The sequence below is a fragment of the Fragaria vesca genome, linkage group LG2 (genome assembly GCF_000184155.1).
Source record: "Fragaria vesca subsp. vesca linkage group LG2, FraVesHawaii_1.0, whole genome shotgun sequence".
Classification (NCBI taxonomy): Eukaryota; Viridiplantae; Streptophyta; class Magnoliopsida; order Rosales; family Rosaceae; genus Fragaria; species Fragaria vesca.
In genome coordinates this window covers 21,336,424-21,353,130 of record NC_020492.1, presented here as the reverse complement: position 1 = coordinate 21,353,130, position 16,707 = coordinate 21,336,424, and the positions used below count along the sequence as shown (strand labels likewise).

At 38.0% G+C, this 16,707-nt stretch overlaps 4 protein-coding genes across 4 annotated transcripts; 2 read left to right on the top strand and 2 right to left on the bottom strand.

Moving 5' to 3' along the window:
- The first annotated feature begins 139 nt into the window (after positions 1-139).
- LOC101294241 (serine carboxypeptidase II-3-like) lies at positions 140-3,505 on the top strand. Its single transcript, XM_004292777.1, has 8 exons — positions 140-527; positions 1,605-1,712; positions 1,794-2,068; positions 2,185-2,454; positions 2,546-2,652; positions 2,751-2,837; positions 2,940-3,045; positions 3,168-3,505. The coding sequence occupies exons 1-8, from the start codon at positions 140-142 to the stop codon at positions 3,312-3,314; spliced, it is 1,488 nt and encodes a 495-aa protein (XP_004292825.1). The 3' UTR covers positions 3,315-3,505.
- Positions 3,506-4,318: 813 nt separating this feature from the next.
- Positions 4,319-6,555, top strand: LOC101293954 (serine carboxypeptidase II-3-like). Its single transcript, XM_004292776.1, has 7 exons — positions 4,319-4,718; positions 4,914-5,021; positions 5,121-5,395; positions 5,503-5,739; positions 5,863-5,969; positions 6,074-6,160; positions 6,291-6,555. The coding sequence occupies exons 1-7, from the start codon at positions 4,319-4,321 to the stop codon at positions 6,553-6,555; spliced, it is 1,479 nt and encodes a 492-aa protein (XP_004292824.1).
- Positions 6,556-6,773: 218 nt separating this feature from the next.
- On the bottom strand, positions 6,774-11,259 carry LOC101313861 (uroporphyrinogen-III synthase, chloroplastic-like). The gene is made up of 10 exons (XM_004291088.1): positions 11,086-11,259; positions 10,532-10,619; positions 10,190-10,256; positions 9,534-9,652; positions 8,938-9,033; positions 8,334-8,389; positions 8,159-8,244; positions 7,709-7,843; positions 7,283-7,351; positions 6,774-7,185 (listed from the first exon to the last, which is right to left on the bottom strand). Exons 1-9 carry the CDS (start codon positions 11,245-11,247, stop codon positions 7,303-7,305), a joined length of 858 nt encoding a protein of 285 aa, XP_004291136.1. The 5' UTR covers positions 11,248-11,259; the 3' UTR covers positions 6,774-7,185; positions 7,283-7,302.
- A 1,094-nt stretch (positions 11,260-12,353) lies between these two features.
- Positions 12,354-15,979, bottom strand: LOC101313571 (polyadenylate-binding protein RBP47C-like). The gene is made up of 6 exons (XM_004291087.1): positions 15,295-15,979; positions 13,751-14,219; positions 13,344-13,411; positions 13,127-13,257; positions 12,942-13,038; positions 12,354-12,658 (listed from the first exon to the last, which is right to left on the bottom strand). The coding sequence occupies exons 1-6, from the start codon at positions 15,688-15,690 to the stop codon at positions 12,485-12,487; spliced, it is 1,335 nt and encodes a 444-aa protein (XP_004291135.1). The 5' UTR covers positions 15,691-15,979; the 3' UTR covers positions 12,354-12,484.
- Positions 15,980-16,707: the final 728 nt, after the last annotated feature.

Genomic DNA, 16,707 nt, shown 5'->3' with positions numbered 1-16,707 from the left:
TGATACATAATTAAACTTAAAGTCAAGCTAAAAGCCTTTTAATTAGTTTTCACTGTACAAATACTATCCTCCAGGTCTATAAATACTAGCAAATATAAAGCTAGCGTTTCACACCCTCTCAGAATATATACCACAAGAGATGAAGCTTTCAGTGTATACGTGTTTTCTACTCATCTCTATCTGCCAATTATCCTTTCTAAGAACATGCGACGCCAACCAAATCGACAACCTCAACAAGCTGATCAAGTCTCGCAAATCTGCCAATTCTCCTCAGGCTGAACTGTCTTGGGAAAACGATTTCTTAGCAGATGACCGCTTTCTTCCTGTTTACGTTGGATCCCAAGCTGGTCTGATGGGAGCTGATGAGATTGATGCTTTGCCAGGCCAACCTGGAGAAGGAATGGGTTTTAAACAATATGCAGGCTATGTTTCAGTGGAGCCGAAAGCTGGGAGAGAGTTGTTCTACTACTTTGTAGAGTCACCCCACAACTCTTCAACAAAACCTCTGCTGCTTTGGTTAAATGGAGGTAAATCTTTCTATATACGTACAAATATCAATATCAATATCAATGTACGGTAAGTCTGTAATAGCATTCTATAGATTCGACAATGCTTAGATCGGTGGTGAATAATCTTCTACATCACTGCATGCATATACCTATATATCCAATCAAGCATGCAGTACTTACATAAACGAACATGCATGTAGTATTTATATATACACCATGAACATGTAAGTGTGTATATGAATATATCTCTGAGAAGGAAATGTGCCTCAAATCATGCATGATGAAATCTATAATTACATATATACATATAGTAAATAATACGTACTATTATACATACCAATGATATTAACAAATGTAAACCAAGGAATATTTTGAAAACATGTTTTTCCTACTCAAACCAAATCCATTAGTCAGTTTATAAGGAGAACAAATAAAATAAATTATATCAACATAAATTTCAGTAATTTGTTGCAGTAGTCATGGTCTTTGTTCTACACCATGTACTTAGAGTTAGAGAGATATTAAGGGAAAAATAGAACATTGGAAAACAGCTAGATGTGTATTCTGTAGTGTACCCTTTGTTGAGTTGTTGTTTAGCTGTGGTGAACGATCGATCAATAAGGACACCTGAAAACAATGTTTATGATGAATACATGCGATCCTGTTTTGCGTTTTGTAAACCAAAATTTCTTCAATACACGTGGCGTGTATCTACACATAAACATGCATATTATACATAGTAGTTAATTATGGAATTCTATGTAAAGTTTAATTGAGTCAAAAGAGTTAAAGGTCCACCACCACTAAAGACGTTATCTGGCTAGAAGGTATAATAGAGGGTTGAAAATAAGCGTTCATTCATTTTCAGCCATTATAGTTAATGTGTATGATCATTACCCATCCCACTTTCTATTCAGTGGGAAATACTATTTCATCATCTGCAGCATCCTATAATTTGGCTCCCGTGGAAATCGTTTTAGCAGCTTGATTTTGATCCTATTTAAAATAATTGTACAAGTTCAAATTAACTACTGTAATTACTTATATTAATTTGTCTCAGTCGAGTACTTAATTCTAATGTAATCATTTGTACAGGACCAGGATGCTCATCTTTTGGATATGGAGCCCTGGAAGAATTAGGACCTTTTAGAGTCAACAGTGATGGAAAGACACTGTTTCCTAATGACTACGCTTGGAACAATGGTAGATAACAGTTGATTAGCATGAATACTTTAGACTAATAATGATCCAATGAAATTTGTTGTTTGCATTTTGTGGATGCAGTGGCAAATATTCTGTTTTTGGAGTCTCCAGCAGGAGTGGGGTTCTCATACTCAAACACAAAGTCGGACTACGAAAGTGTGGGTGACAAGAGAACAGCCCTAGATTCATACACTTTTCTTGTGAATTGGCTAGATCGATTTCCCCAGTACAAAACCAGGGACTTCTTCATTGCCGGAGAAAGCTATGCCGGTCACTATGTACCTCAACTTGCTTACACCATAGTAACAAAGAACAAAGTCACAAACCAAACGAAAATCAATCTCAAAGGCATTGCGGTGAGCTTAGAAATCAATGATATATGTATTAGTACTAGTAGCTAGCTACTTCATACCCTATATATATATATATATGCACGTATATATGTCTCTTATTATTTGGAAATAATGTGCAGATTGGAAATGCTTGGATTGATGATAATCATGGTGAAATGGGTATTTTTGAATATTTGTGGACACATGCTTTGAATTCTGATGAAACCTACGAAGGCATAAACAAATATTGTGACTTTGTATCTGGAAATTTCTCGAGCAAGTGTACAAAATATCTAAATCAAGCAAGCGATGAGCTTGGAGACGTTGATATATACAACATCTACGCTCCACTTTGCAATCTGTCATCCTCATCATCAGATACCATATACATTTCAGTTGGTTCTGCAGTAGTAAGTCTCTAAATAAGCATGGATGATTCTGATAACCAAACTAGTAACATTTGTGTAAAATTCAGTGACTGAAAGTCATCATGAAACGCAGGTTAATGGATTTGATCCATGCTCAGACTATTATGTCTATGCCTACCTAAATCTTAAGGAGGTCCAAGCTGCTCTTCATGTAAAACCTACAAATTGGTCAGCTTGCAGGTAATACATAATTAGACATTTAGATCAATATCTAAACAATCAACCTCGAACACTTTTCTATCTTATATTATTCATTCTACCTCTCTTTTTTCTGGTAGTGGTGTTGGATGGACAGACAGCCCACCAACAATCCTACCCACAATAAAGCATCTCTTAGAGAGTGGAATAACAGTATGGATATACAGGTGAGAACCATGAGAAGATCCTTGAATTGATTGAGATTTTATGCATAACGCACTCATATATGGCTTAGAGTGCTTTATACTTGAAACTTCACCTTATTGCAGTGGAGACACTGATGGAAGAGTACCAGTGACATCATCTAGATACTCATTACACAACCTAAGCTTACCCATTCAGGCTCCATGGAGGCCATGGTATTCAGATAAAGAGGTAAGCGTATATATATGTTAATATGTGCATGACATCCTCATCGAAACAAAAACTAGGGCTTTCTGGGTTTTCCTAATCAAAGATATGGTGATGATGTAAGTTGGTGTTACAATTGGGTGCAGGTTGGAGGATATGTTACTGGCTACAAAGGGGGGTTGGCATTTGCTACTGTAAGAGGAGCTGGTCATGAGGTTCCTAGTTATCAACCAAAGCGAGCACTCACCATGATATCATCTTTCCTTCACGGAAAGCTTCCTCCTTCTTCATAATTATTAACTAATCTAATAACACTTTCATATTTTAGATATCCTATTCGATATGAATCACTTCCATTGGTGAATAGAAACAATCTTTGATTCAGAGTTACATGTCATTTAGACATGAACTACCGTATCATGCAAGTGTACGTTGATTAACATTCAGTAACAATAAATCTTATCAATAGTACTGTAATTTTACCATTCATGCATCTTAACATTCAGTAACAATAAATCTTATCATAGCATGTCATATTAAAATTTGATAATTAGTACTGTAATTTTACCATTCATGTCATAATCATATCAATAGTATGGGCAATGACATAAAAGTAAAAGTAATTAAAGAAGAAAACGTCAAAGTATTTTTTATAAAGGAGGTGAAATCCACGCACCTCAAATTAAAATCCACAAATTTTTTTCTTTTTTTGGTTAATATATTCACAAAAAGACAAAATTTAAATCACTAAAAAATAATTTAAGTTACCAAAAAATAAAAAATGATGTGTGAATTTCAATTTATGATGTATGGATTTCACATCCCTTTTATAATTAACGTTAATATAAATTAGCGCTAAGATTAAGGAAGGATAAGATAGTCTGTTTCTTCAATTAATACATGATAAGATTTGACAAATTGATGATGTGTTTTTGTGAATTGACATGACACCTTGAGGCCACAAATCATTTTCCTAAATAATTTCCCTTCCTCATATAAAATCTCACTATATTTATTGAATGATTCACTGTATCTTGTTAACGATATCGAATTGTATATTTCAAATCACTCGATTGTTCAATATGGTAATTTCATTATTGATAAAGCTGTATATTGACTAGCTATATTCCATAAAAACGTACCTTGTCAAGAATCCCTTAATCTTTGGCAAGATTATGTACCCAAATGATCATCTAAATGCATGAAGCATGCATTCTCGTCTCAATCAAGGTTTCACCACTCACGTAATTAGCTCAATATATACCGAAAGCAATTTCAGTACAATGGCAACAGTATCATGAAGTTTTCAGGGTTTACATGTTTGCTCTTCTTCTGTAGCTACCAATTGACCTTTCTTTTACCATGCAACGCCAACCAAATTGACAACCTCAACAGATTGATCAAAACTAGAAGATTTAAAACCAATCGTTCTCCTCATTCGCTATCTTTCGCTGTTTCGGATGTCGAGGATCACGAATTTTCTTCTCCAGTTTGTGTTGCACCCCAGGATGGGTTGAAAGAAGCTGATAAGATTGATACTTTGCCAGGACAACCTAAACTTAATCCAGGAGAAGAATTTAATCAATATGCAGGCTATGTTAGAGTGGATCATGTAGCTGGGAGAGCACTGTTCTACTACTTTGTAGAGTCACCTCAAAATTCTTCAACAAAACCTCTGGTGTTATGGTTAAATGGAGGTAAAAACTAATTACTTCGCGCTAATTCGTAAATGTTAATGTACCCCTAAACGATCATGATGAAATTTTTTGAGAGCAAGATATATTCATTTCATTTGGATTTGCTTCGAGTGTAAAAAAGATCAATCTACGTATTAACGTGTATATATATATATATATATATCTATATATATATATACTGTTGTTGTGGTACAGGACCAGGATGCTCATCTTTTGGATACGGAGCCATGGAAGAATTGGGACCTTTCAGAGTCAACAGTGATGGAAAGACATTATTCCGGAACGATCATGCTTGGAACAATGGTATTTTACAACTCTAAATTCTTTAGTCTGAGTTTATGATAAGATTATACTTGATCCAGAATATTAATTAAGCAGCAAAAATTAATGATATATACACAGTGGCAAATGTACTGTTCTTGGAGTCTCCGGCAGGAGTTGGGTTTTCTTATTCAAACAACAAATCGGACTACGAAAACGTCGGTGACAAGAGAACTGCAGAAGACTCTTACAAATTTCTTGTTAACTGGCTAGAGAGATTTCCTGAATACAGAGATAGGGATTTCTTCATAACTGGGGAGAGCTATGCTGGTCATTATGCACCACAACTTGCTCGGACCATTCTCTCAAAGAACAACTCCACAAAGAAAACAAAAATCAATCTCAAAGGCATTGCGGTGAGCTCTGGACTTCTTCTCACATTAGTCACATAACACAGTAACTTAAGACATAATTAGGTATAAAATTAAGACTAAATAGGTTTGAGCTTGTTATGAATCTCCAGATTGGGAATCCTTGGATCGACGAGAACGACGGCACACTAGGTGAATATGATTATTTGTGGACACATGATCTGAACTCGGACGAAACTCATGCCGGAATACACAAAAATTGTGACTTCGCCTCAGGTAACAAATCGGAGACGTGTATTATCTACATGAACAAATCAGAAGACGAGATTGGAGACATTGATCCTTACAACATCTACGCGCCAAAGTGCGACATGTCATCTGGAACCAAAGTCTCAGAAACTCCTGTAAGCCTCTGATTAACCAAAGCTAGCTTTATCAGTTACATACCAGCTGAGCTTGTATATGAAACCGAAAATGGCAACTTGATCTGATGCATGTTACATTCTGATCAGGTTAATAGTTTTGATCCATGCTCTGATAAATATGTGGAGGCCTATTTAAACCTCGCCGAGGTGAGAGCAGCTCTTCATGCTAAACCAACAAACTGGACATTTTGCAGGTACGCACCCAGGAACATATATACAAGCTTCACTATTAACACATACACACACAGATAAATTTAATTCACCAAGTACTAAATGTCTACATTGTTTTTGTTTCCAGTGATGTAGGATGGATAGACGCCCCAATAACCATCCTACCCGGAATAAAGCGGCTTATAGCAAGTGGGATAAGATTATGGATGTACAGGTCAGTACCAGTGACTAGCCCTGGACATATTGTCTAAAATATATACATGATATATGTTACTGAAATTTAAGTTAGCCCTGGACATATTGTCTAAAATATATACATGATATATGTTGAATGCTACCTGCAGTGGAGACACTGATGCGAACGTGCCAGGCACATCCACTCGATACTCCATAAAGAGGCTCAAGCTACCGATTAAGAAGCCATGGCGGCCATGGAACTCTGATGGAGAGGTTGGAGGGTATGTGATCGGCTACAGGGGGTTAACATTCGCTACAGTAAGGGGAGCTGGCCATTTGGTTCCCAGCTACCAACCTCGGCGAGCACTCACCTTGATCTCATCTTTTCTTCAAGGGAAGCCTCCTCCTGCCTTCCCAGCCAAACCCCGATAGTCATACTGAATATTCAACTAGTTACCCTCATGTTAGACAGTACTGGCTTTATCTGTCAAACCTATTTGATTTTTTTTTTTTGTTTTTTAGTAAAACCTATTTGATTTTTGAATACTGAAGCTGAAGAAGAATAACAGTCACAGCCAAATGTTTTAGAAGGCTCAGCTTTAATTGATAAAAATGTCTTCGTTATAAAAAAGACTCTGATCAAGATGATTCTGATAAAGTGAGCTTTCCATTTTGATCATTAAATGTACAAGCTAGAACGTGGGAATTCTTCCCTTGATCTAACAAAGAAGGGAACAAAGAATTCTACGAGTACACCAAGAAGAAAGCAAAATTGATGTGAAGGTCAACATGGCACAGGAATAAATATACATACAAGACTTGTAAGGTAGGCCTTCTTTCCAAATGTGATCCCAAGACAGTGACTTCAAAAACGCCAATGAAAGCTCTGCTGAATGAATATGATCCCAGATTCAGGGTGTCACCCACATCATTATGTCCTGCAGCTTGAAAAATACTTGTCCTTGTTTTGCATCTAGTTTGTGTGGAAGCTGTAAAATTATACAGTTCAGGCGTCTGTTTGTGCTTCTCAACTGTGCACCAGTTACCTCTTCATCAGTCTGCCTGGGCCGGAAAGAAAACTGGACAGACCGCTCATGTAACATAAGCAAAGAAAAAATACAATGCTAACTTAACAAAATCTAAAAGAAAAAAAGGTTACCTGAAAAGAACACATCACCTCTACAAATGGACACTTGCTCCCAGTGCTTCAACAATGCTATCCACCCATCTATCAACCATAAACCAAAGTTACACAATGAAAAGGAAGCCTCAAGGTAGCATCTCAGAGTAGCATATTACGAGTCCAAAACAATCATCAGGGACAACATCTGATATGAGAGAATCAAGACCATGAGAATTATAACAGCATGCTTGAATTCACCATCAGTCATATAGATCAAATGATACTGAAAGTACAGCTGATATTGGTCTATAATAAAAACCAGTAGTCTACAAATATATAAAGTAAAGAAACTGAGATTTGAGCAATTCAGAATTATAGTTTGTCACTCAGACCAAATGAGATCATGAAAACTGCACGCCGCCAAATATATTTCAGGAGAATAGGTTACAATGTGAACATTACCCTTCAAGACCTGGTTGCACTGGATAGTAAACATTTCTCAAGCCTAGTCTCCTAGCAGCCTTGGCAGTTGTCTCACCAATACAGGCAACTGAATTATTCCATTGCTCAGACTCGGAAATAAGATTGACCCAAGCACTGTTCCACTCAAGATAATACAAGCTAAAATTAGGTATTACTGTCTTTCTTGATGTCTTTGCTTCACATAGATGGCTCAAATTGTGAAATGATGAAAACAAAAAACATGTATTCAAGAATTTTCAATGCATCAGCAGGGGGTCAAAAGGTGGTAAACAGAAATGTATAGAACTGATCAACAAGTCGGTGAATGGCAGAGTTCAAACTAAGAATGCACTCAAGACAATAGTTTCCAGTGAAAATCACACTGAAGAAAGAGCCTCAGAGAAAATAATACACAAGTAATATGAAAAGGTAAAAGAACCAATTACTTACCGAACTGCAGAAGGAGAAGCAACTGCAACAACAGGGGCAGAAAGAGCCTGCTTCAGAACCATTTGATCGACATGGTCAACAGGTCCCTAGAGAAATCATGTTGTTCATGAATTACATCATTAACTATCAAAAGAGTGTTCATGTAGAACACATAGATAAGACCATCAGGTCATACCGTGGTATATGTATTGAGCCTCGTGACCTCAAATCCACGATTGGACAGGCCTTCCTCTGAAACAAATATGCCAAATGAAGATGGTAAACCACAATATAAGTACTGAAGAATGATATGCAAAGACAGTAAGATCACAGTCTGAGATAAATGAGTGCCACTTAGAGATGAGTTCCTTTTAGACAGTAATTGCATTCTGAAGATCAATGAATTCCATTTAGTGTAAAATTACATTCTGAAGAAATTTATCAGGAACATTTGAAGTTTGATTATTCGTCAGTTAGCATTATGGTTGACATCTAGCATATTTATCTCTTTATCTGCTGAAACTTTTAAACTCACAATTAAGATAGATTAAGATCCACGTTACCAATTTAATTGCAGAGCAATCTCCTGTCTCTGAAAGAGGATACACACTTAAAGAGATTTTATTCCTAACTGTGGTTTTCATAAATACTTTATTTTAATGTCGGACTGTGCATAGATCCTGTATCTTGATCTTAATTGTATAATGGCCATGACAACAATGCATCTAACTTTCACTACTTTTGTACTCCAAAAATTTATGGCCTGTGTCTGTAGTCATACTAATGAAGCCTTCACTTACCAATCTCATTGCCAGCTTTTGCAGAAGCAGGATATAGTACTGTGCATTTGTCTTTCCTACTTCTAGGGAGCTCTGAAGCCAAAACCTTGCCTGTTGCTGAAAAGTACAGATTACAAAAGAAAATGCGGGAAATGATTAGAATCAAATACTGGATAAAGAAGAAAAGATACAAAAGAGATCCCACAATATAGGGTCATCTTGAACAAAAGAAAATAACAATAAACCACTTGGTTCAAGTGCATAGATTCTATCATATCACTTCCAAGTAAAAGAAATGCAAGAATGTCATGATGCAGAGCTAAGCCCCCACCAAATGAAGTGGCTGCGGGCCAACCTGGACTTATAGAAATCAATCTAAGCAATATAAACATCCAATGTCCATCAGGTTACACTATCATCTAACTTCAGCACAATAAAACCTTCACAGCATACTCAATGTACTTTCATTTGGAGCAATTTCAATATAATAGCATTCTTAATGTCATGATGTTTCTTTTTGGTCTTCTGACTGACTGAAGGAAGCATGAGAGGCAGTACTACAATTTGTACAGACTTAGATGATTGCCTAGAGTAATGTAGAAGCATGACATGACTACCTTTTGATGGCACAAAGGCAAGACTGAGGGACGTCTTTGATGACTGTAGTACTTCCTCAAACACGCTTGCTGTACCTGCCCCCACGACGCCCACCTTAACATTTGGAGTTCCAGCATCCCTAAAGACCAAGAAGAAGCTTGATGTCATTCTGGAGAATAGAAATCATCCAAAAAGATCAGGGAAGAATGCAATATCAAAGACCGTTTCTCTGTAATTCTTCTGGAAACCATAAAACTTTAAAGAATTTAACCAAACAACAGATTAGTCCTTCAAACCAAACTCCCAAAGTTCATATAAAGGGGATGTATCCCTTAATGCTGACAAGTCGAGAAAAGTTTTGAACCAGAGAATATATGGAAATTGAGATCACAGGAGAATTTCTTTCACCTCACAAACTAATAAAGATCATATTGCAATGGAAAATGCATGCTAATCCAAGATTATAATGATTTTTGGGGTGTAGAGGTGAACTTGAAGCAAAGAGAAGATTCATACTCTGTTGAGCAAGGAAGTGATATAGACACATTAGTGCACCTTAAAGAAACCTTGAAACTACAAGTTTAAACTAAAGATGCAGGAGTCTTGATATGCAAAATGCAGGAGTCTTGACATGCAAAATGCGACAGATTTCAAGTTAGAAAGTTGTATCCCTTACTTCCATGACTCCAGAAAGACTGAACCAGCTTCAGGGGATGTTATGACAATCCAGTCAAATACTGTATCTGCTGCCAAGAGGGAGCATTAAAATAAAAAGGTTAGTCGGGGAACAGTATCCCCATTTGTTTGAACACGTTACATGAACACATATCACACCGAAAGGCTTGTGCTTGACAGCTATTTTTACATTTATCTTAGGAAAGAAAAGAGATTCATCTCAAAGATCTTAAGATCAACACAAATTCCACTGCCTTAACGATGTCCGATATGATGACACCCTCTGCGGCATTGCTCCGCATCACAAGCAACAACAAAAAGATGCAAAATTGGAAGAAATTACCAGTCAATACAGTAGAAAGCCTATCTCGATCCGGCCCCCTTGTATGCTGGATGAGAGGAAGTTCCAAACAGCTGATTCCCTGCTTCGCCTGTACTCAACAAATTTAAAACTCTATCATAACACCAGAACTTGCTATAATTGCACAAATATGCACATATGCATACAGATTAATTCATTTCCAAAAAAAAAAAAAATGCATACAGATTACACATAAATATGCAAAGACATAGATACACAGACATATATATAGTTCTGATTACTGAAAAGCGTGTCATAATTGGATAAGAATAGTCAAGTACTACTGTCGGTACAGATTATATATCTACAGTGTGAAAAAGATACAGTTATCCTGGACAATGAATCACACACTGAAATTCGGAACTGTAAAAATGCCACATCACTCCTTGCGTAGATAACAAATGAAATTCGGAAATGGAAGAAACAAAACAAAATGTACAACCCTAGAAATCCAAAAACGAAAGCAAAATTGCAATAATTGAAAGAGAAATACAGAAATTTGTCATAAAAAACAGCAGAGTGATATGAATATTTACCAGAGAGGCGATGAGCTTGGCATTCTTGCCACGCTCTCTGGTGACGACGACTTTCGGCCGCGGCGACGAAACCGAAGAAGAAGAAGCATGGATTGAAGGAAGAAAGATTCGGCGGTGAAGTAGCGGACAAGAAGAAGAAGAGGAAAGAGATATGTGAACCATTGGAAACGTGTTGGGCGCAGAGACGGTTGCAGAGCCCACCTTACTATATTCAGTACTACGCCTATTTATTTTATTTAGCTAATTATTCATTAACGGCCAGACAGCGCCATGTGTGCCCATCTGAAGGCGACACGAGCCTTCTTTGGTTGGACACGGGCATGCCATACGTTTTACAGTTTTACTTGCTTGAAAACAATCATGAAACGAGAGAAAAAATGAATCAGTATCGAGATGGTTAATCTCTAAATTCATATTCACCCTTGGTAATCAAATTCTTAAGTATTCAGATTCGGGGGTTGTAGTCCAATACCAATTTATAAAGGTACAAGATCGCCACCGCCAATGGTATCACTCTGCCTCGACTTTTGGTAAATATTGTTCCTCATGTGCCCCAATTGGCCAACCCAACTACGGGGTGCTGTGCGCCCCACTGTTCCAACACTTTGCCAGCTTACATTTTACTCTGTATTATATGGCAGGTGTTCTGCTTTGTGAGCCTTCCGCTTCCCTATCACTCTTTGCTACTCAGAATGGGTTCGAGCCTCTCCTGATGATTGCGATAAAGTGAGCAGTGCAGATTAATAATACTAGCTGCACGGTGATGATGATGATCATCATTCTATAGTATCATTAACACATGCTACTCACATTATTCTATTGTTGCGTTGATGGGAACTTCAAATCATGGAGCTAGCGATTTAGTTTTACCGCAAGTATTGTGCGAAGAGTAGGGTTTAAGCCCAACTAGATGCAATAAAGGGTTTTAGCAGGGTTCGCTTATAAAACAACTGCAATCTTTGCTTTGGCCTTTCAGCAAATGCAGGAAATTGCCAACGGAAGACCGCTAGCTAGCTTGCCCCATCATATGTTCGCAAGTACACTCCTTGACAATTCGAAAGGCATATACTTCTGCTAGGACCCATGAAACACATAAACCAGAAGATGCAACAGATGAGAAGCACAAGCATTGACCCCAAGAATTAAGGTTGTGTTAAAATCACGTGATTCTAACCAAATGATCAACCAAATCCCTTACAGAACTACCTTAAGTTGTCAAAATTCAGTTCCGCTCCGCAATTGGAGGGATTTTATAAGAATTCCAGAGCGCCAAGCCAATTACAGAACTAGAGACCCTAGAGTCATCATGTCTCATTACTAAAACTACTACTCCTTGCACTCGCTCAGTTCACTCACTAATTCTTGGTAGCTGCTAACACATAGGGGCAGCTCTGTCTTCTCAGCTTACTTGTTGTTGGTGGGTACCGTAAACAGGGTAAGCTCCATATGCAGCAGCTGCAGCATACATGCTTGGGTCATGTTGTGGCGGCAGAGCATAACCATAACCATCATAAACAGGTCCTCCATAGTAAGCCGCTCCTGCCCACTGGTTGCCGAAATCCATTCTAAACTGCTGTAAAATCAGAAAAAAGGAATATAGAGAAATGAGTGATGAAATTGATGGCATACATACTGGAACGTAATGTAATCCAAGTTCTAACCAAACAACAACAAAATCCTACTTGTCAATGTCACTCCAAAAAACCACATATAAAGAACAATTGTTCTGCTTAACAGTCACTTAATCTAAAACAAATAACAAGCCTTGTTCCAGGTGAAGCACAGACCACTCCCAGAACCAGCACAATGGTGGCGGGGGTATTGGGAGAGTAGGGTTAGTAAGAAAGAGAAAATGCCTGCTTATTTGCTGGATTGCGACCCCATGAAAGCCGGACTGTTTGCTTGCCAATTACTGAGCCATTCAGTTTCGGCAATGCCTCCTCAGCGTTATTTCTGTCGCAAGAGGTCCAAAAGGGTCATATGATAACTTGTTAAATAGTAAATAGCACTAATGTTGGACAAAGTATGACGAACAAAATACCTGTTGGCAAATTGTACAAACCCACATCCTTTTCCAACTGGTATTTTAACAGAGACAATCTCACCATACTGAGAGAAGGGCTGCCTGAGATCTTCATCAGTAACATTGGGATCAAGCCCTCCAACAAATATCTATCATTGACACACAAGTCAGCCAGTGGAGAAAAATATCATAGACACCGTTGGTTAAAACCATGAGAACCTCAAAGACTACTCACTGTTGTGTTTGTAGCATCTCCATCAGATTGGAACCCTTGGGTTGGTGTACCATTCAGAGCATACCCCCCTGTAGAACCAAGCAAAACTAGAGCGAATAAATATAGCATATTCACACCATGGTCATGTAAATTACCATGTTTCGGAAGAGAAAACCAAAATCACGTAGCTTAAAGAAACATAATTAACTAAGATAAATATTAGTAATTGTGAAATGCATGGGACAATCTGCTCCTTCTACCACAAAGAAAACTTAACCGTGTGCAATGCACTTCTACCATTGATAACAAAAAATGTTATCAGTTATTTGCTTAACAGATTAATAGCACAGCCATTCAGGCTCATGTAGAGTCTTACCGATACCTCCAAAGTTTAGCTTCAAAAAGAAAAGGCACGTAGAATTAAATACCTTGTTGCTGATATCCAGAAGATTTCCTGGGAGTTGCAGCACCAATGCGCATAGGCCTGCTAGAACAATAAACACCATTCATTTCAGTCATAGCCTGTGACCTTTCATTCTCGTCGCCAAACCTCACAAAACCGTAGCCCTTTGAACGGCCAGTATTGGCATCAAAGACAACTTTTGCAGCTTTAACAGACGGATATTTACTAGAAAACGTTTCGTGCAATAAACTATCTGTAACATCTGCAGCTAAGTCTCCTACAAAAATGGAAAGATCAGGAGCATTATCTGAACGCTTGTCACCCGTACTAAATGTTGCCCAGTTAAGACGGAAGGGCTGTTCTGTGTTAGGCATTAAAATTGCAGCATAGTTCTGTATGACTTTCTCAGCTGTAGCATGTGAAAAGAACTCTACGAATCCATAGCCCTCTGATAAAAGAGTCTGCTTATTGCGAATAACCTTGATGGAAGCAATCTACAATAACATTAGAAATATGTCAGTAAAAATGGGCACCTTTGTGTTATCAAAGAAATGGAGGCATTATGTAGCACTCAGTTCAAGTGGGAACACTACAACAAATTTTTTTCAACAAAAATCTAGTTTGCCCTTTAATTAATATAAGAACAAGTAAAAATCAAAATTACATAGAACAAGTAAAAAATTGCAGCTTCAAAAAAAAAAAACATGATCCTCCACAAGCCTGCTTATTGAACGCCAATACATCATAATTATAAAATTTATTTCAATGAAAAGTATAGCAGAGGATACTAAATAGCTCATCAAGAAAGGACTTAAGACCACATTCATCAAAATAACTGATCTTTTGGACTGAAATATCAGGCATTAATCACTTCCCTTAAACAAAAAATTCACAAATAAGAGAAACACAACCTATAGTAAGAAACTTAAAATATTAGTTCTTGCTGATATTTTTTTTTTTCAAAAACAAAATCTAAATGCAATATCATGTATAGCTTCACATCATTCTGCCTCTAACAGCCAAAAATAAATCAATAAAGTTCTTGCCTCAAAAAGAACAAGGGCCAGTATGTTTTGCTATCCACACACTCCTGGCCCCAAAATGAACAACATTTTCCAATAGCATATGATGATTAAAACCGACCACACTTAGTTTTCAGTTACAAGTGTGTGGTGAGACTCATCCATATCCTACTGGGCTTTAATTACCAATTATGTCAATAAAATCTCTATATATCCTGCTTCACTCATAAAGCTACTAGTTTTAACATTTTGTCATCTAATCAAAATAGAGTTCAGACAAATATCATAACTTGTAAAACTCAACCAAATGCACAAACTGAAAGAACTGAAGCAAACCCTACAAATAATATTCAGAAGTAAACCCTAAGCAAAAACTTTAAAAACCCAACATTTAATCCAACCAAAAAACACTAAATACTAATTTCAGTCATAAACAATCCACTTTTCATATAAAGACCATCTCCACAGTACACAGACGCATTAAAGTGTATGCCTATTCGTATAATACAAAGTACAAAATACAAATATAGAGTGAGAAGATTTAGACCTCGCCAGCGGAAGCGAAGCAGTTATGGAGGTAGTTCTCGTCCATCCAGTGATGCAAATCTCCGACCCAGATGGTCTTGTTCTCGCCGCTTCCACCGCCGCCGCCGCCGCCGCCAGATCCCATCTGCGGCTGCTGTTGCTGCTGGAGGTGCTGCTGCGGCTGCTGCTGGTACTGGTGGTACGCCATGTAGTGTGGCGGCGGAGGCGCGTAATGCTGCGGTGGCATCATTTGGTGCTGCATTACCATTGCAGCCGCCGGGTACTGCATCGCCATCCACTGCGGTGGCGGCGGCTGCGACTGCGGAGGATGAGGAGGAGGCTGCTGCTGACGTGGCTGCGGCTGAGTAGTATTTTGCTCCTGTTGCTGCAGCGAGGAGTCGGAGCCGTTGGATTGCATCTCTGTCCCTCCAAAACACGAGAAAGCTTTCTTTGTTCTGGAAACTAAAGACTACTGTAACGAATCTGAGAGAGAGTTGGGGATGAGTTGCAGAGAGAGAGAGAGAGAGAGAGAGAGAAGGGTTTCCAAATCTGGGGGGTTTAGAGAGAGAGGGTTTGGGGACTGCGGGGGGCTTTATTTTGAGGATGACGGATTCATGGGTTTGCTTCGTAAAACGCGGTTGTTGTTTCAGCCGTCGGATTGAATGGTGAGGTCGTATCTCCACCGTCTAACGACACTCCTCGAAGTGATGAGGTTTAGACACTGTTGTGGTTTCATCCACCCGCCGCCAGCTGCTTTGCTTTAGCCTTTGGTTTTCTCTGCCCTCTCACATCAACATTTTTAGGTTTTTTTTCTTTCTTAATTTAAAAAAATAAAAATCTAGGGCTTTCGATTGATTGCCTTTGTTAGATTCTGGCTCAGTGGTGTACCGCTTTTTTACCGTTCAACAGAGTGACGTCACGAGATCTTTTTCAGTTTCAGTACGTGAGAGAATTAATTGCGGTGAAAAATCCAAGTTTTACCCAAAATGGATGCGTACGGGGTCAGGGAACCAGAGGGAAAGATATCTTTGCCAAAACAGAGTAAGGAAACTCTCTCAGGTAGAGACTAGGATGTTGCTTTGTACTTTTTTTGCCCTAGACCAAAATACGGGACCAATTAACTATATAAAATCACATATTTTAATTTGCCCATTCCCGTGAATATTAATGTATCACGTTGCCAATAATACCCTTCTAAGCACATCTATCATCAATGAAAGCAAAATAGAACAGGGTTGAAGCCACAGGGGTGTTTCAGGATTATAAGATGGAAGAATGCATTTTTACATCAAATACACGTTAATTAACCATCTAGCTGAAGATTGTAATCGATTTTTATTTGAGGCGGTCAGTATCAAATATGTCATTATAAACAGATTCGTTCATAACATCACATAATTATGAGACGTAAATTACAAGCGAAGATGTGACGATC